This window comes from Cyprinodon tularosa, unplaced genomic scaffold (assembly GCF_016077235.1).
Source record: "Cyprinodon tularosa strain WSP-4 unplaced genomic scaffold, ASM1607723v1 ctg541, whole genome shotgun sequence".
In the NCBI taxonomy this organism is placed as follows: Eukaryota; Metazoa; Chordata; class Actinopteri; order Cyprinodontiformes; family Cyprinodontidae; genus Cyprinodon; species Cyprinodon tularosa.
The window spans coordinates 1-19,327 of NW_024039276.1; the positions used below are offsets into that span (position 1 = coordinate 1).

A 19,327-nucleotide genomic window follows, 5' to 3' on the forward strand; every position below is an offset into this window, starting at 1 on the left:
AGGGAGCGTTATCACAGATCCTTCTTCCCAGCTGCTGGAATACTCGATAACCACCACTGTTCCCAACAACCTCTAAGTTGTTACATTCATGCTGATTCTGCAGTTTCTACCTTAGTAATTTGAATAACCTGCTGCTGTCATTTTGCACATCTCTGATGTTGCTATTTTCAAATATACATTGCTGTAAAAATGTCCATAGCTGCATATTGATTATTCGTCAGGTGCAGTATTTACAATTTTGAAAACACTTTACATTACAGTATTTTATTGTTTTGTTTTTTTAACTCTTTACTATTGTGTTATTTTTATACACTGTTGGAGTTATTTTGATTTCTGTTGTTTTTATCATTTTATTCATTTATATCTTTTATATTGCTTTTAATCATTTGTTTTTTCTATGATACTGTCATCAGTGGAAACAGCGTATGCAGGTCATAAGACGGTCAAATGTTTTGCAAGAATGCTTTCCTGTTTTTCATTTAAGAAACACAGAAGTTGAAGTTCATGACCCCCACACCTTTTTTAAAAAGCGTATACTGAAACCAGACATGTTCCCTATCTTAAAAGTTCATGCTATGTGTAAGAGTTTGCGTAATCAAAACTAACACCTGCTTTTGTAATGTGTTGACTGTTCAATAAATAAGCCTGCAAGCATGGAGCAAGACGAAGATGCACAGAGAGATCCCAAAACTTTGTGTATTTTCCCTTTGCAAAGCACGGTCAGGAAAAGTCTTACACTGTTTTTGTTTCATTCTTTATAGGTTAAAGTTGGGGAAACTTAACAGCCCTGACATACACTTTTTTAAGGTCTACATTTGTGTGACCGTTTTTCCTTTCATCTTTACACCATTGTGGGACAACAAAGGGATTTTCTTTTCTACTCTATTTTAATCTAATTCTGGTCCAATAGGGTCCAAGTTAAAAGGGAGTTTTTCCTCTCCACTGTCGCTACAAGCATGCTTAGTGTAAGAGATTGCCTTCGAATCAATGAGTCGATGCAATCAACTGGTTTTCCTTAGATAGAAAACTTTGAATCAGTTTGACAGTATGATCTGGTGAACTGTGAAGTGAATTGAGGTGATGTGTTGAGAGTTGGGTCTATATAAACTGAATTGAATAGAAACATAACAGTTGTCATGTGGTCAATGGTCAAAGGGTGGGAATACTTTTGCATGGCACCTTATAAATCTGTGTGGAAAACAAATGGCTCACAGACATCTAAAGTACACATTTTTTAATAACATGGCACAATTTACATATCACAAGTTTAAATGAGGAACATGCTGAAGATTCAGTCGCTTTATTTTTTACTCATTTTTTTTGTACATGAGCTAGAAAGTTTTTTTTTTTCCCTCTCCCACCCTCCCACCCCCTCTGTACACGGTAAACGGCAAAAGAGTTTTGCAGGTAACAATCTTTTTGCATTACGTATTAACTAACCACTATGGCTCTGGTGGACGTTTTATCATTAGATTTAAAAAATAAAAAAAAACACTGCACAACATGATATCACAGAGATTTGAAGCGCACAACTAAACCTTCATGAACTACTAAAATAGATCTCTGCAAGTTAGAAACAAGCGGCCCGTAGCTGAGACTTGCTTTTTTTGTCTTTTTGTATTTGTAGGTACAACAACTTAAGGAAAGCACTTTATCACACCGTCTGACCAACAGAGCTCGTCTCCAAAACGTACTTTACACACCATCGGTTGGGCTGGATGTGCTGCGGTGGTGTTTGACTGGACTACACTCCCCCCCCCGCCCCGGAAACCAGAACAAAACGCGAGCCGAGACGGAGAATCAATCGTCGTCTCGGCTGCGATTTAAGAAAATACTTTGAGTCAATAAAAGATTGTAGATTGTCACCAAAATTTACCGTACGATAGGATCCTTTCTAAACTTTGTCGATTAGTTTAATCTGAACCGGTTAAAGCTTGTCTTTCCAGCCATGTTTTTTTCCTTTAATTGATGCACAGTCAGCCGTGCTGAGAAGGCCAGCTTTCAGAACAGGAGCCCAGACATTTGTTGCATAGTTGTATGTGGGATCTCTGGAACATGCTAAAAAAAAACCCAACAAAACTAAACAGAAAAATAGCAAAAAGCACATTCTGAATCAAAGCCATAATACTCCTATATTTACATTTAATCAAAGTAAAGCTTTCGAAACACTCTTTTGCATATTTGTACCATGATTTTCGATCCATACAGGGTGAGCACAGCGACTGTACACGTTATATACATGACTGTCAGTGCTAAAGGAGCTGTACATTCCAAGGTTTAGTCTGACTCCACATCACTTTGCTAAACAGGATCAAGAATGCACACAGAACCATGGAGCAAACTATAAAAAAAATAAAAGAAACAAATGTTCTTTTTGTTAAAGTTTTGTACAAAAAAGACCTGCAGACACGTCTCTGCCCACATAAATTATTCACAGCTATGTTACAGTCTCGCTCTGTCCGAAGCTAAGTGCTGGGTGTGAGTTTAGTGACGGTGAGGCACGGGGATGGAGGGACAGGACGCCGCTCATCGTGCCTCGATGTCTTTGTGAGTCGGTCTGTCCCTGATATCTGTGGCCAGGGGAGTAGTCCGTCTGGGTGACCCGGGCCGGGCGCCCAATGTGGGGATGAGAGGGGGCGGGGCGCTCAGTGAGGCGGTGGGTGGGGTTTTGTTTAAGATGCTGCTCTGGTGCGCCGCGGCGGCGGCGGCCGCTGCAGCCGAGGGGCTCACCCTGGAGTAGTGCATGCCCGGCAGTCCAGGGGCCATGAGGCCCGGGGCAGGGTGGGGAAGGTGTCCGTCGAGGACGGGGTGGTGCATTGGGGGATGGAGACGCCCGTGCTCGTAGTCCTCTCTGAGCATGTTGAGGCGGTCTCGCTCCTCCAGCTGCGCGCGCTCCTGCTCCCTTCTCTGCTCCAGCGCCAAAGAGTGGGCATGGTCACGGTTAAAGTCATGAGGTTCGCGGTCCCTGTAGGAGCGCTCGGCCTCGTAGAGGCGCGGAACCGCCAGCCGGTGTAGGGGGTCGTTCCTTAGCAGCAGGTCTCTGGCTAAGGGGTCCCTCCTGTGGATGTCTAGGCCCCTGTAGGGGTCCCTCATTGGGTCCCAGTGAAAAGCTGGATAGGGAAACCTCTCGGCTCCAGGGAGGGGGCTTGCACCCATGAAGGGGGCCACAACACGAGTTCTCTCTAGACTGCTGATGCTGTTGATGGGGTGGACACCTGCCATGCCCATGGGAACAGACACCGAAGAGGGTGGGTGCAGCGTCGGGGTGGAGGACGCCCGTGAAGGGGGTTCACCGATCCTGTCCGTTACCCCGTCCTGCTCCTCCTTCCTCTCCTCCTTCACTTTTACTTCACTGTTCTTCTTCTGCTGCTCATATGACAGCTCTGCCTTCTTCTCCAGGGCCTCCCGACTCAGACCACCGTTCGGACGCTCCAAGCTGTTCTGCCGGACGTAAGGCGACGTCGTTCCCCTGCTGGGCACCTTTTCCTCTGGCGCTCGGCCATCATGGATGACGGGGGCGTCCTTGTCGCCGTGCTGGCTTTCTTTCAGCTTGTGGTCATCTGTGTTGTCCTTCCAAGACTCTTGGTGCTCCCTCTCTTTTTCTTTGGCCTTTGCTTCCTTGTCCCTCTGAGGGTCTCCAGAAGCAGGAGGCAGATGGTTCCTGTGATGCTCGGGGGGACGGTTGTGGCCCAGGAGGTTGATTGGATGGACGGGGACTGGGGATGGATGGCTCTGTTGACGCTTTTCTACAGAATCCCTAGAAACACAAAAAAGGAAAGATTTATTGATTTTCAGGAATAAATATGATTCCAGTTTAGCTCAGCTGTTGCCTCTCTCTGGACACCTCTGAAGCACCCACCTGTCTTTGTCGTCTTTGCCGACTGAGTCCCGTTTATCCGAGTCCCGATCCCTCTCGTGTGAGCTGACCGAGGCGCTCCTCTCGGAGTCTCCGGGTTTCAGCCAGGGGGGCGGCGTGGGAAACGAGGGCGGCGTGCGGTGAAGGCGATTCCACGGCTCCTGGTGGCTGCTGTTCCCGCTGCTGTTTAAGTGCTGCTGTGCGTTGGGGCCGTCCTTATGGCCGAACACAGAGTTGGCCGCTGTTAGGGATTCAATACGCGGAAAAAACATAGCGGGACGCAAGTTAAATGCGCATCTCAACAGTTATCTCCTGAGTCTGTCTTTCAACAGCATTGAAGCTAAAAGGACTGATCATGAGGCTAAAACTCACTTAGTGCTGGATTTCCTAGCCCCCCAAATGCAGATGAACTGAGAGATCCCAGTCCTCCAAATGATGACGGCCTGTTGAAAGGCTCTGTAGGGACGCACAGATACAACACGTTGCTTCAATTTTAATTTCATTTCCTGAAAACCAAAAAAAAACAAAAACAAAGGGAAGAGTCCTCTTACCTAAGTGTGATGCTGGGGTGAGGAAGTTTCCAGGGTGAGGGGGTGGGTGGCCGAACGGGGCGGCTGACGGGTGGGTAGGACCTGCGAAAGGGAGAGATGAACACAGGTTGTAACATTACTAAGTGAAGATTACAACTCTGGTGGAAAACCTTTGTCATTAAACTGCAAATAAACAATGAGAATGTAGCATCTAAAGGTGCATAGTGTCCTGTTGGTGTCACAGTCTTGGTTCTGTTATGTTTTCAGTTTCACTTTACTCCATGTTTTCTGGTTTTAATGGTTTAATTCTTATTTTGTTGTGTTTTCTGATTCTATTTTATATTTTCAGGTTTTATTTGTTGCCCTCTTGTGTTCTCCTTTTTCCCTAGCTCCTTTCCAGTCCGCTCTGTTCACACCTGCTCCCAATCTGCTCGTTAGTCCTCTCTTTGTTCAGTCTCCTATAAATACTCTCCTTGTGCAGTTCCTCAGTGCTGGTTCCTCGTCTAACTTCCTCCAACTCCGTCTCACTGTGTCTACCTCGTCGTGATTCTTTCCCACTGGAGTCTCCATGGTTTCTGGTTTGTTTGACTTTTTTCATGTTTGATTTTTGGATATTTGGATTCCTGCCTCAGCTGTCTGTTTACCTTTAATTAAATCCACAAGAAACTCACCTCTGCCTCCCTGCCTCTGCATTTGGGTCCTCAAACCACAACCAAACCCTGACAGTTGGTGTATTATTTGCTGTTATTGTGTTTTATGCTGTTTTTGCTCCTTTTGTTAGTAAATTAAGCCATTAATGTTTATTTACAGTAACAATGGAGGGAAATATGAAGTAAGGATTCTACCAAAAGTCCAACAGGTGCTAGTTTTTATTTAAAACACACGCATGTAAACTACTCTCCACATGCATTTTGAACAATCTATTCATGCAGATTCAACACCATGAGGCCCCCAAGTTATCACCAGCATGACTGCATCTTCCTTTAGATTCTCTCTTACTAACCTGAGAAAGTAAACTGCCTGTGATTGGCCACTTGGACTGACTAGAATTTAAGGGCTGGTTATCCTCCTGCAGCAGTGTGTCGCAGTGAGCTTGCTGCAGATATTTTTGATTTATGCCAAACATTGAAGCGTGGTCTACACTATGTAATTCCACGCCACATTGCAAGAGGGACAATCAGGAACTCAGTGTGGGTTTAGATTAGGACGAGGCAATAAGGAAGTTATTTTCCTCAATGGCGGTCATACAAACAAAACAAGTTGGTAAGGTACCAACAGGAAATAGGCATGGTGTAGAGCGGATGTAGATTTTACCAATCAGAGGTCTCCTGTCTGCGGTCATCTACTATTTTGGAGAGGTGCAGCAGAGTGTCTGCGGAAGGGGCGGGGCATATCTGCATTCACTGCGACACACACGCAAACAACCTGATTTCTGAGTATAAATCACCCTTTAGCATTACTGTAGATAATTCTTTTTTTTAAATTATTATCTGTTAAGTTTCGACCACACCAAAGAATCCCTTTTTTAGCAGTCGCCGTCTGTATTATTGGTAGTTCTGAGGTACTAAAAGCTGATGGCGACATGTAAGCATATTTTCGCTCATTGAGCCCGATGCTGAAATTCTATTTAGGCTTAAAAAGGACTATCTAAAACACCATCAAAATGGATGCTTCATGTGAATGACCTAATTTTATGAGGATCAGGTGGTTTTGTGATCTTTTTTCCCATAAAGGCACCTTTAAAGAGTTAATTGGTATTACTAACCTGCAGCAGAGAAGAGCGTAGCAGGCCGTGCCAAGTCACTTGGGTAATGGATGGCGCCGAACAGGCTGGGCCCCGGATGTCGACTCAGGAACTCGGGCTTGAGGCCGAAGTCTAGCTTGTGAGGGTCAACCTGCATCTGCTGCTAGAAGACGCCAGATCGACACAGAGAAGCATGTAAGGTTGAACTTTTCTTTCCTCTGTTCCTAACATGACAAGCAGAACCTTCTCTCCCTGCCTAACTTCTTATCTTTTTGGGTAAACGCTTCTCAATCATTGAACGTCAGACTAGGGAGTGTCTCTTTAAGGACTGTCCCTTTTGACTTAGTTCTGCATCTAAACTGTTCTTTTTGAAAAGCAAAATTCTGGTAGGAAACAAATAATTATCTTTAAACAATCAAATTAGGTCTACATTTACAGGAAACTTATACATACAGGTTTAAACATGAAAACAGTCCCATTAAAACTTACTAAATGCTTGCTCCAGCCTATAAGGATGGACCCCAAACACACACCTTCTAGCAGCCCCCTACAAACTGATTTAATTCTGCCTGAATGTTTCTCCAGTCTTCTCATCAGCCCAGTTTTTAAAGCACAGCTTAGATATTTTTAACAGGATTGAGGTTGAAAGCTTTAAAAATCCTGCTGTATCATTTCCAAAACCACCAGCAGTGTGCCGTGAGATAGTGGGTCCAAGTTTTAACCGTCAGACCAAAATCGTTTTGCTGTTCAGGTCAACAAAAGTCATAAAATGTTTATATTAGTCTGCAGTGAAGCCAGAATATCGATGGAGAAAAAAAGGCCAAACTCAACTGAAGCAGCATTCAACCATGGAGGTTTACCTACAGGTTATTTAACTTCAGCTCAGATCAACAGCTAGTTGGTTCAAATTGCACATTTTAGTTTTTCCAACAGAGAAACAACAACAAAACATACAAATAAGAACTATTGTGGATTATGCATAAAAGCCAAGTCTGTGGCAGGAAACCCAACCAATTTAAATGGTTTCTGATTAGGAGAAAAGGCAAACAGCCAAACAGCGTTATGCTGAGACCTCCCTGGTTTTAACGAGTTTAACTTTCTAAGTGAAATTAAAACCAAAATCACTATTTTCTGAGCCAATTGGCTTTTAAAGAACCCAGAGAGAAGCTAGATGAGCTCTCACCTTTACTTTCTGTTGGTGGTGGTATGTCTGCCAGGCAATATGGACGTGCATGGCGCACCACTTCCCAGGTTTCTGTCAACAGGAGGAAAAGAGGATCACATACCTAAAAACCTCGAAACCAAGAAACACAACATGCAGAACATCCAGCAGAACAGCAGAAGCAAATGCTGATTAAGGATCGATTTTTTTATTTTTTATTTTTATTATAGAGTGAATTTTGTTACATTATTGTTGCGAACAAAAATCCCTTTTGGAAATTAAACTTTTAATAACATTTTCATCAAACAAATGTAGTTTTCTTTAGTTTTTCAAAATGTATTGCTCCAATATATTCTTTTTCAAAACATACTTTATAACTTTTTTTTATTATTTCCAAAATGTTTTATTCTTCATAAAGGTTTTCAAAGCTAAATTTTTTCTTCTAGAAATAATTACAGTTTAAGATTTTTTTATTTTCGATTCTTATTTTCTAATATTTGTTTTCCTGATGTATGTAGTTTTACAAATTGCATTTTCTTTTTCAAACTGCATATTGCGGATCACATTCCCTTCACTCCATCTCCGATACAGACGCTAACAAGATGTTGTTGCCAATGTCAGTGCAGACCTCACTCCAGAGGAACCCGCAGAAGAAATATTTTTTTTTTTTACATTTTGATTTACAAAACTCATTCTTTGATTGCAACAATAATGGAATAAAATTCATTCCATATTTAACAAGCTAACCCACTCCTGAGGTCAGTGCAGAAAATCCAATTATTTAACAATAATAGATCATTTCTGACTCATTTTTGCTAGTTAGCCTCAGCAAGTACAAGTATAAACATCCCACAGAGTGGATTTACACAAGAAGCAAATTTCCATTCAATTTATATGAATCATCAAATGTTAAAAGTCAGTCCAGAGAGGATTTTTTGTTTCGCTGTTTTCAGCTACACAAACACACCGATAGATTTGTTCAGTAACAGCATAGGGATTCCTCTGTGTGCTGGATAATTTGAGCATATTAAGGCCTCTCCATCCTGCCAGTCATGGTTCACTTGGTGAGGTGATGATGGGAAACAAAAAAAACAGTGTATGCCTGAACTGAGATGACTCACCCTTAGAATAGGACGAAATGGATCCGTCAGCTACGAGAAAAAGAGGGGAAAAGATGCAAATAGGTTAGTTACATGGTGATGTCATTTAGGGCTGAAAATATGACTGTGAGCAGACTTTCTTACCCTGGGGTCCTTTTGTAAGAATGTGTGAGGGACCGCCCCAGGTCTGGTGGAAACATCCAATGGATTAGACGTCTACAGAGCAAAAGAAATGGTTAGATTTTTCTTTGTCTTTGATTTGAGGTATGATGTGATGAATTTATAGGAAACATGAAAAAAGAACCTAAAAAACCCTGACACTACCACATTTTTAGAGATACAAACACAAAAACCCACCTGTGAACAGAAGTGTAAAATTTTAATAGAAAAAAAAAACTGAAACTTTTTTAATCCTTAAACCCACTGTGGCCAGATCTTAATGGTAGCTATCTTTTTTTACGCACTTTCAGGAGAGTATCTGTGGTGAGCTACGGTTTCAGGCAGTCAATGAAGCTCACCTTTCTGAGTGCGGTTCTTTCAAAATGGCCGAGGGTCGTAAGAGAAAAAGTCTCTACAAATTGTATAAAGAAAGGCCGATAGAAGAGGCAGATATATCCCAGAATGCTTTGCATGGAGAGCTCTACTCACAAAGCATTATGGGATTTGCTGTCACAGCAGCCTGCTGTCGCGACTAACAACAAAGAACACAAAGCGCAGTGGACCAACAGGGAAATGATCATCTGCCCGAACGATCAGTTAACCGAGTTCCAGTTGAAGGAACATGCTCGATTTAAAACTGTCTACTTCTGGGATACTCTGATTGATGCTGAATCAGATAAAAGCATCAAATTACAAATTTAGAAAGCGTAAAGATGTTTATTCTTAACCATTTGGCCTTTTTTATTATAATGGTAAAATGTATAAAACATGACAGGATATTATTGAAAAAATATTTTGAAAGTTGTTCTTATATCTTTTCATAATGGAGATTCTAAGAAGCAACAGCAACAGATAAAAGCCAGCCAAAGCTTTAAAAAAAAATCGAAGATCACATATTGATCATAAAAGTCCGATTGCTGCTAACCCACCAAGAAACAAATAAATAGGCAACAGATGAATTCAACAATATGAATGCTTGTGTCCAGATGGCGCTAAGTATCACAGCATCTCATGGTGGCATCTTACCTTGGGTTGGAAGGCACCCTGCAGGGAGCTGAAGGGTCCAGTAGGGGGAATGACAGGTGGGAGGCCGGACATGGCTGGAGGGTATGAGTGGAAAAGCTGCAAATGAAAAAAATAAACAGGGAGGGTTAGAAGATACCAACCAGGGGCAGGAGATGGCCTCTAAATGGTGATCAAGAAGGAACCAACTGGTAGCATTCATTCAGATTGGACATGCGCATCAGAGTGGGACAGCACAAGCACATTACAGCCCTACACTACAACCAATCTGGTCAAACAGATCAGCCCAGTGAGACAATAGCTTTACTTCTAAAATTCTTCCATCATAAGAAATCCAACTGATTTGCTGAAACTAATTTTTGGTAACTTTTGGATATCTGGTAAGCAAAGCTCTCTATAGCTTGGTGCGTGGAAAAGAAAGGAGTATACAGAGGAAGCAGATGTTAAGAACAAGAAAACTCTCCATGAAGGGCTTTAAGAACAATGTTAGGGAGGGGAGCAGGTAAGACATAAAAACTAGTGAGGAAAAAGCTGTCATAACCTGTCCAGCTTAACCAGTTTAAAATGGAAGTTAGTTCCAGTTTCAGGTCAAAGCCAAAAAAAGCTTAAAGTCGTAGGGAAACGGCTGTTCAAACTGTTGCATTTCTGAATTCTCCAGAGTTGTGCACGACTTTACACAAGTAAATAAAGTGAATGTGATTGGTCGATTATCAAGGGGCGGGGTTGTTGTGGTGGAAGGTTCGCAATCACGTTTGGTTGTGGCCGGTTTGTTGGAAGCATCTTGCTAACCAGTTAGCAACTTAGTGCTAGTAGGTTCCCAATGGGAAATTCCATTTGGACCAAGTAGCACTAAATTGGTGACTTAGAAACGACACTGTCAAGGAACGCTATGGACAGAGGAAACATGCAAGAGGAGGAGAGTTTAGTGTCAGAGGTCGTGGATGAGTCACTGGGACGTAACGCAATGGTAAAGTAAATGATTCTTATTTCAACCGTTGCGTATATTAGCTGCGACATATGATCAAGATGCTATGACCAAAAAAATTTGATTGAAAGATGATCGTTGATATATGATTGGCCGAATTTAGGTGTTCAGGCTGACGTATAACTAACTGGCCTGTATAAGATAATGAAAAAAAAAAAAAAACAGATTTTAATACAGGATTTAAAAAAAAAATACAAATTTGCTAAATTTTGGGATAATATAGTCTGATAAAGAGAACGTTTATATACATGTTTAAGCCAGAATGATTTGACATTTAAACATGACTTCCCTATGACTTTAAAGTTTTTACAACGGATAATGCAGATTTTTAATCTGGACAAGAAAAGATGTAATGCTACAAAATCCGGGAATTCATGGTTCAGTGTAAAATTCATAAACTCCCTAAAATAATGTATGCTTCTTTCAGTACTTGTATTATATTCTTTTAGTCTAACTTAGTCTTAGTCGGTCTTAATTAGGTAAAATGTTGTCAAGATTAGGAACGTATGATAAGAAAGTTGCGAGTGTATAGAAAGAGGGAATAAGTTAATTTATATTGGTGGTTTTAGTTTTAACAAAGGAGGGAAATAAAGGTCAGAACAATGAGCAGCTGCTGTCAAAGAGGCAGAGGAAATCAGCAGGATGGAGTCCCAGCACAAACTAAAAGAAAAACAGCCGCATTGGAAGAAATGCTGCTGTTTTGAGCATTTATTTGTAAGAATTTTAACAAAAAGAATATCAACAAAGTAACCGAGTTATTTTTTCAATGAAATAACATTAAATGCAATTAGTTATGTTTTACCAGTAACAATCACAATTCCACATTAGCTGCTGAAAGGAAAGCGTCACAGGAACATACAGGAGAAGATGGCATGCAGTAGGGAAACTCACACTGTGCCTGTAGAAGGGATCGACTTTTGTTGGGTATTTGTCAAACTGTAGGAAAAAATGAAAGAGAGCGAAGTACAGAAACGTAAGAGGAGAAGTCAAACTTCATGAATTATTACCAAGAGGAAAAACAAACAAACCCCCCCGGCTTATTTGATTTCAAACATCACAAACTACATTAGAGAACGAAGCCCATGCAAACAAAACAAGATCAAAGACGGGAAATGAGACTCAAGTCAAACGGCTCCCTGAGCCAGCCTGTTTTATTCTCCCTGTTTGTGATCATGTGAAGACCTTGTAAACCAGAGTGGGCTGGCTCTCGTTCGGCTGTAAGCTCAGGGCGGACATTTCCACAGTGGAGACTAAACACTGTGGCCATAAAGAGTTTTTTTATGGCCTCATTAGCTGTCAGAGGCTTCGCCGTGATGCCTTTGAGGTATCTTTAGAGCCAAGCCCATGCTCAGCGGGGCCATGCAGTTATGAATGCTTGAGTATTTATGTCAGGCACCCATTGCCTGTGGTCGTTTCTAACAGACAGCAGCGGCTCAAACGCAGCGCATTTGCCAGTAATGAAAACCCCCAAACGGGACCAAATGATGTCATTAAATTCAGAATGAATTAAGAGTATTATGTTCTGAAAGCTGGCTCTGAATTTTACAGGCTTTGGGCAACTTATTTCCAATTTAGAAAATACGAGCAGTCAAGGCCCCGGGGTGCTAGAATATGCCAGAAAAAACAGGAATAACGTGTTTTTTATTTCTGGGAGAATAAAGGAACTGGTTTGGGGTACACACACAGTCATCATATAACAAAGCAGCATGGACCATGACACATCACGTCCACAACACAACACCCCCAACAAAAAACACAAAAACCCCTCAGCCCAACACAGGTGCGTTCTACTTATCCTCACATTTCTGGTTGGGGTACGCACCATGGGCGGTGCTGGGGTGGGCATGATGGCGTGGGGGGAAGGGCGTGAACGTGTGCTGGTGCGTGTGCTGGTGGGTGTGTTGGTGCTGATGCTGATGTTGGTGCTGGTGGAACTCTGTTCGCAGGTAGGGGGGAGGGCCCAGCGAGGCGCCGCGGTCTGCGCTCTGGGAGGCCAGGAATCGCGTGTTCAGCTCCTGACGGAGAATGTCTTGTTCTGGAATAAAGAAGAACGACAACAGCTTTAACAACCAATCGACTTGAAAGTACTTCTCACTTTGGCTGTGACTCCATCCTGGAGAGAAATATCAGCTGTGCTGCTGCCATCAACACCCCGGATGGCACCTGTCTAGAACCGCCAATGCGTAAAACAATAACCTTGCATAACTGCTTTCAAAGAACATGGTCAGTGGGGCATTTTTAGATCATAACAGAGGTAGACATGATCTGTGGATAAATATCAGTCTATAATTGATAGTGAAGAAACTCTCCTGCGTTTCATTTGAGCAATTACAGTTTAGCACAGCGGGCATTGCTAAACCTGCAGCTTCTGTGTGTATCTCCTGTGAAAATGCTGAGAACGTTTCTAACGTCTTCACATCGACTCCATGACATTCAGTCTTCCTGCTTTAAGTCTCTCTGGCAACTTGAATGATTCACAAACAAAGTACTATTTTCTGTCTAAAAGCTTAATATGTCTGTTTTCTCCTCTTTTTGTGTATTTTTATGTATATTTTAATTATTAAATATGAAAATAATAATATATAATTAAATGCCACATTTATTTATTTTATGTTTGACATTTATGGGCTTCTCAGAGAGGAGCTGTCTGTTCCCAGATAAGTGGGAGATGACGAGTACGAGGAGAGTTCCTGGCTCAGTTTCATTAATCTTTGTGTTTCTTCATGTTCTTCTTCACTGTTGATGCCACGGCCACCTGCTGGCTTACCTTATACATTACAGTAAAGTTTTATGGAATCCAACACATGCAGAAATCTGACTTTTTTCATAGAATTCTGACTTTAATCTGACTAAACTAGCTCTCTTTTGTAATAACATTCTGCTCTTCCATTAATGAAATAGCATCACCAGGGACCCCTCAGGCACGTAAAAAGTTGCCTAATTTTGTCATTTTCCACCAATGTGTACATAAAATTAACTCACATCTTATCCCCAGATTAAAGTCAGAATTCTGACTTGTTTCCCATATTAAACTGAAATAATATTTAAAAATCAGTTAACTTTTTTTATTTTTTCACTGGCCCTAATCCTCTTCTATATATATAAGTTATAAAAATATTGATTTTAGAATGTGAATGTATAATTTAGAATATGTGGAGCGTTGCAGCTTTGGTTTAATATTAATTTTTATGTTGGGATATTAAAGTACTATATTTAAATCTATAATTATCACATTTGTTTGCATTAATTCTGTGTTTTCCCACAAAGGCTGGAATGATATTGAACCAGATGTATGAACTTCTCTGAGGCAGCTATGACAAAGTTACACTAAATAAGCAGGAAATGAACAGGATTATCAGCATGTCATGTTGAATTTAAGCAAAGCCCAAGAAGATTAGATTTGTCTGACTGCTGGACCTGTCAAACGCTGTGATTTGATACACTAGAGCCCCTCTGAGACGGCAGCATCTGTTCTAATAACATTTACCAAGCCTGTGGAGGCAGGATGGATTTCCAAGTAATCAGGAGCTTTTCTCCCAAATTCAACAAGAGCGCAGACATTAGAGATGGCCTCTGCTCCAGTGTAACCTGCCCCTTCTATTCCACATCGCTGCCATATTTTTTATCTTTAACCTTATTGGGAAGGGAGAGCTGCTAGAATTATTACATTTTTATTAGTAACTTTTCAGCAAAATCCAAATGTCTTCATTCTGTATTAAAGATACTGATTTCTATAGCTCTAGTGAAAAAGGAAACACACACATTTAGCCTCTGTGTTAGGAGGGCTCCTGCGTAAGGGCCCTCCTAACACCACTCACCTAAAAGTGTTTAAAATAATTTCTCTGCAAATTAATAAAATGCGTTTGAAGTTTGATCAGTCTAAAATTGTCGAGATGTGTTTTAAACCACTGGTATCCTTTATAGCTGCATTTCCTAAACATTTCAGCCTCTAACTTCAAAAATAAGACTGGCGACCCCCAAAAACACATAGAATGACTTTATATTTACATATAAGGTAAAGTTATTACATTAAATTTAAAAAAAGGAAATTTTTTAAATAATGCTTACAATTTTAATTTTGATCTTAAATTTATTTTTAATTATGCAGTGAGACATTTAATTTTACAGCCATTAAATTTTTAAGCCACATGTATGTCTTTCATTAAATACAACGCTTGAAAAAAAAGCGACCAACTAAACAGAATCAGCACAATCTTTGTGGAATTAATGTCCCCAGTTATGTAGAGAAATGTATTGTGAATTATTATCACCTGCTGCTGTGCGAGTGCATCATACAACAAGTGAAAATGAGAGAAAATTAACTGGAAAAGCCCAGATACCTCAATATTCCTTGCTTTTGGGCTGTCAGCTTCAAACAGTGTATAGTGTTTTCGATGGTGTGCACTGTGGTGTGCTTTGGTACAATGTCTTTTTACTCAAAGAAGTCAAATTTTATTGCAGATTGCCTCCTGAATCAGAATTCTGACAGAAAAGCGGAAGGTCGAGAATCCAATATGGCTGCTCCTATAAGAGTTGTGTCATAAACCCGAAAGCCAAATAATGTGAAAATCTCATTTGATCAAATTAGTTAGTATAGTTTTTTAAGGAAGAGGATTAGGGCCACTGAAAAAATAAAAAACTTAACTGATTTTTAAATATTATTTCAGTTTAATATGGGGGGAAAAAATCCAAATTCTGACTTTAATCTCAGAATTCTGACTAAATTCTGATAGCTAACAAACATGTTAGCATCAAGCTTTAGCCTTGTCTAGAGACTAAACTAGCTCTCTTGTTTTAATCACCTTCTGCTTTTATAGTAATGAAACAGCATCACCGAGGACCCCTCAGGCACGTAAAAAGTCACCTAGTTCCGCCATTTTCCACCAATGTGCTACTGGCCTTCCCAAACAACTCACATCTTTGTTAGTGAAGCTAACAGTTAGAGTGCTCCCACATCTCTTCCTTTGGGTTGCCCTTTAAGCTTAAGATTCAAATTCTAAGATTAAAGTCAGAATTATGACTTTTTTTCCCTTTTTAAACTGAAATAATATTTGAAAATCAGTTAATTTATTTATTTTTTTTCAGTGGCCCTAATCCTCTTTAGTAGTTTTTGGCTTGAATGCTACCAACAGGTTTTCTGACTTGCAACCTGAATGCGCTAACTTGCGACATAAAGTAACACCCAGATGGAAATTCTGACAACTACTGTATGGCTCAATGCCTCCCTGGGCGTTGAGCCATACAGTAGTTGGTCCCCTACAATTCCTTTCTAAATATTCATCTTTGTACTAAAATATTCTTTTTGTCATGTTTTGTGGACATTAAGATCCAAAGAGAAGCATCATCTCCTGGTCAGACTCTGTAATTCAGTGAGAGGGTGGAGTCGGAGTAAAAAAACATGTTGGGTTCATGGAGGGGATTTTTCTGGGAGTTGCAGGAACTGGGCTGCCATTCTGCGGGTGTTTGACTGGGAAGGGCTGTTTTGAGTGGCTGCTACTGTACCACCTTTATCAAAACCATCATTAGGCCTTCTGCATATACATAGAAAAGATAGTGCAGAGCTGAGCATTTCTCCTCAAACGGATCACCATCTTATCATTTATTTGGTGCAAATGTTTCTGCTGATCAAATGCCTTCAACTTATGAAAATATCCTGTCTTGATAAATGAGTTGCACTAATATGGTGCGCTTTAGGGCTAATGCTGTGATGCCTTTACCTGAATAGGCACTCCCAGCAGCAGGATGTCCAGGTACCGGCAGGGTGCTAGATGTCAGTGGCGGTGGTGGGGGCAATGCTGCTGGAGTCGCAAACATATTGGGGTGGTGAGGATGTGGCGAGGGCTGCAGTGCAGACGGGAAGCCGTGGGGGGCGCTCTGGTTGGCAGCCAGAGGCAGAGGGAATGCAGCTGCCGCCGGAGCAGGCGGCTGGTTGGGAAGGTGCAAGGAGGAAGCAGAGGATCCGTGCAGCTTGGTGCCTGGGGTGCTGCTCCTGCTGCTGCTGGATAAAGAAGAAAACAGGAGAAGGACGTTGAAGTTAAGCCACACTTGATTAGTCGCATTTAACACTTATTAACACACATCCCCTCAACTCCATCTGTTTCCACATTCAATTCCAAGTACGCTGTTTTCACACCTCCAATACCATTTAAAAAAAACGCCTCCTTGCCTGACTTCGGGGTTTTCACAGACACTGAAGTAAACTGAAAAAACACCAAATTCGCAACACCCCTGGATGCAAAACAAGCACCGCTGGCAAACCACAAAGTGAGCATCTGTCTTTGAACGGCACTTCCTCCAGAGCCAGGTAGAGAATATGTGCATGGGAAATGGGATGAGAGGGATAGAGGGGTGTGCAAGCATGTTAGCAAACAGCCTTTCTGAATGTGTGCGTGGGTTTTCCCCCAGGGGCCGTCATAGAGCCTGTGTCTCCACAGCTCTCTGCTTTAAGCCTAAAAGCTCATTTGCAGCGCTCGCTCCTCTCTGTGGGCCCCGGCCGTGATTATGCACAGTGGGTGCCAGGCCATGTTGCCGTGCTGGCAAGCCTTGTAAGCTGGCACAGGGAGACGCAGGCAAAGCCAAGTCCCAGGAGCCTGCGAAGCAAAGCTGTTGATGGGACGGAGCCGGTTCTGAAGAAGTCTCAGATTACCGACAGCCTTGTGGGACCTGGTGGACTAACATGGACGTACGCTGGAAATCAGGCTGGATTATCCCATATCTGAGCAGAGAGGTTGGGCTTCAATCATTCTGAATAAATTATAATTAATGAGAGGGATTAAAAGGGATTAATCCTCCTTTCAGATTTCAGTTGAGTTCAAATTGTTAATTAAAACCAACTCATAAACATTTTACTTAAAGATGTTATTTAAACTCAAACATTTCATGTTCTGTTCAAACATGGGAGCCTGATCAGACTGCAAAAAAATTTAAATCTAAATAAGTCACTTTTTCTTAAAATAATTGCATTTTTTCTTGAATTGAGGAGGTAAGTGAGACACTTTGCTCATTGAACAAGACATTTACACTCACCGGCCACTTTATTAGGTACCCCATTCTAGTAACGGGTTGGACCCCCTTTTGCCTTCAGAACTGCCTCAATTCTTGGTGGCATAGATTCAACAAGGTGCTGGAAGCATTCCTCAGGGAGTTTGGTCCATATTGACATGATGGCATCACACAGTTGCCGCAGATTTGTCGGCTGCACATCCATGATGCGAATCTCCCGTTCCACCACATCCCAAAGATGCTCTATTGGATTGAGATCTGGTGACTGTGGAGGCCATTTGAGTACAGTGAACTCATTGTCATGTTCAAGAAACCAGTCTGAGATGATTCCAGCTTTATGACATGGCGCATTATCCTGCTGAAAGTAGCCATCAGAAGTTGGGTACATTGTGGTCATAAAGGGATGGACATGGTCAGCAACAATACTCAGGTAGGCTGTGGCGTTGCAACGATGCTCAATTGGTACCAAGGGGCCCAAAGAGTGCCAAGAAAATATTCCCCACACCATGACACCACCACCACCAGCCTGAACCGTTGATACAAGGCAGGATGGATCCATGCTTTCATGTTGTAGACGCCAAATTCTGACCCTACCATCCGAATGTCGCAGCAGAAATCGAGACTCATCAGACCAGGCAACGTTTTTCCAATCTTCTATTGTCCAATTTCGATGAGCTTGTGCAAATTGTAGCCTCAAGTTTCCTGTTCTTAGCTGAAAGGAGTGGCACCCGGTGTGGTCTTCTGCTGCTGTAGCCCATCTGCCTCAAAGTTCGATGTACTGTGCGTTCAGAGATGCTCTTCTGCCCACCTTGGTTGTAACGGGTGGTTATTTGAGTCACTGTTGCCCTTCTATCAGCTCGAACCAGTCTGGCCATTCTCCTCTGACCTCTGGCATCAACAAGGCATTTCCGCCCACAGAACTGCCGCTCACTGGATGTTTTTTCTTTTTCGGACCATTCTCTGTAAACCCTAGAGATGGTTGTGCGTGAAAATCCCAGTAGATCAGCAGTTTCTGAAATACTCAGACCAGCCCTTCTGGCACCAACAATCATGCAACGTTCAAAGTCACTCAAATCACCTTTCTTCCCCATACTGATGCTCGGTTTGAACTGCAGGAGATTGTCTTGACCATGTCTACATGCATAAATGCACTGAGTTGCCGCCATGTGATTGGCTGCTTAAAAATTAAGTGTTAACGGGCAGTTGGACATGTGTACCTAATAAAGTGGCCGGTGAGTGTATATTTAGAATAAGAAAAAAACAATTTCATTGTCTTATTATAACTGCATATTATCTAATTATCTTATTTTAAGAGTGAAAATACTCATTCCATTGGGAATCTAATTTACCTACTCAAATTAACGGTAAATATACTTAATTTAAGAATTTTAATTTACTTATTTCTAGATAGTTCTTGCAGTGTATGCACAGAACATTTTAGAATTAAGTAAAATAATATAAAAAAAAAAGCAAAAGAATGTCTTAAGAGTAAATTTGAGTTTTCTGATATTTATTTCTTACATTTTTTTTCAGATTTAGTTTTTTCACATTTGTTTTTACTTTTTCAGATTTATTCAAATTTCAGTTTTATAGAAGTTTGATAAAATTGCATTCCTTTTAAATTACGTTTCACAGAAATTATCTTCACTTCTGGGGTCAGAAAGATACATTTCTATTTGTCTGCATGAACGTTAGCAACGTTCTTATTGGTCTAAAACGAGCCTGAATGGAAGAAAATGCGACCTGTGAAACACAGTGTGACAAGA

At 41.4% G+C, this 19,327-nt stretch overlaps 1 protein-coding gene across 1 annotated transcript in view; it reads right to left on the reverse strand.

The window, feature by feature from the left end:
- Window positions 1-1,912: 1,912 nt before the first annotated feature.
- The window catches only part of LOC119796290 (autism susceptibility gene 2 protein homolog), a 484,561-nt gene continuing 467,146 nt past the window's right edge, over window positions 1,913-19,327 (reverse strand). Inside the window, 13 exon segments of the mRNA XM_038304784.1 lie at window positions 1,913-3,757; window positions 3,860-4,097; window positions 4,229-4,312; window positions 4,408-4,488; window positions 6,152-6,293; window positions 7,314-7,385; window positions 8,414-8,443; window positions 8,537-8,608; window positions 9,578-9,673; window positions 11,451-11,495; window positions 12,382-12,418; window positions 12,420-12,594; window positions 16,277-16,557. Coding sequence (XP_038160712.1) covers window positions 2,527-3,757; window positions 3,860-4,097; window positions 4,229-4,312; window positions 4,408-4,488; window positions 6,152-6,293; window positions 7,314-7,385; window positions 8,414-8,443; window positions 8,537-8,608; window positions 9,578-9,673; window positions 11,451-11,495; window positions 12,382-12,418; window positions 12,420-12,594; window positions 16,277-16,557 — 2,584 coding nt within the window. The 3' untranslated portion in view covers window positions 1,913-2,526.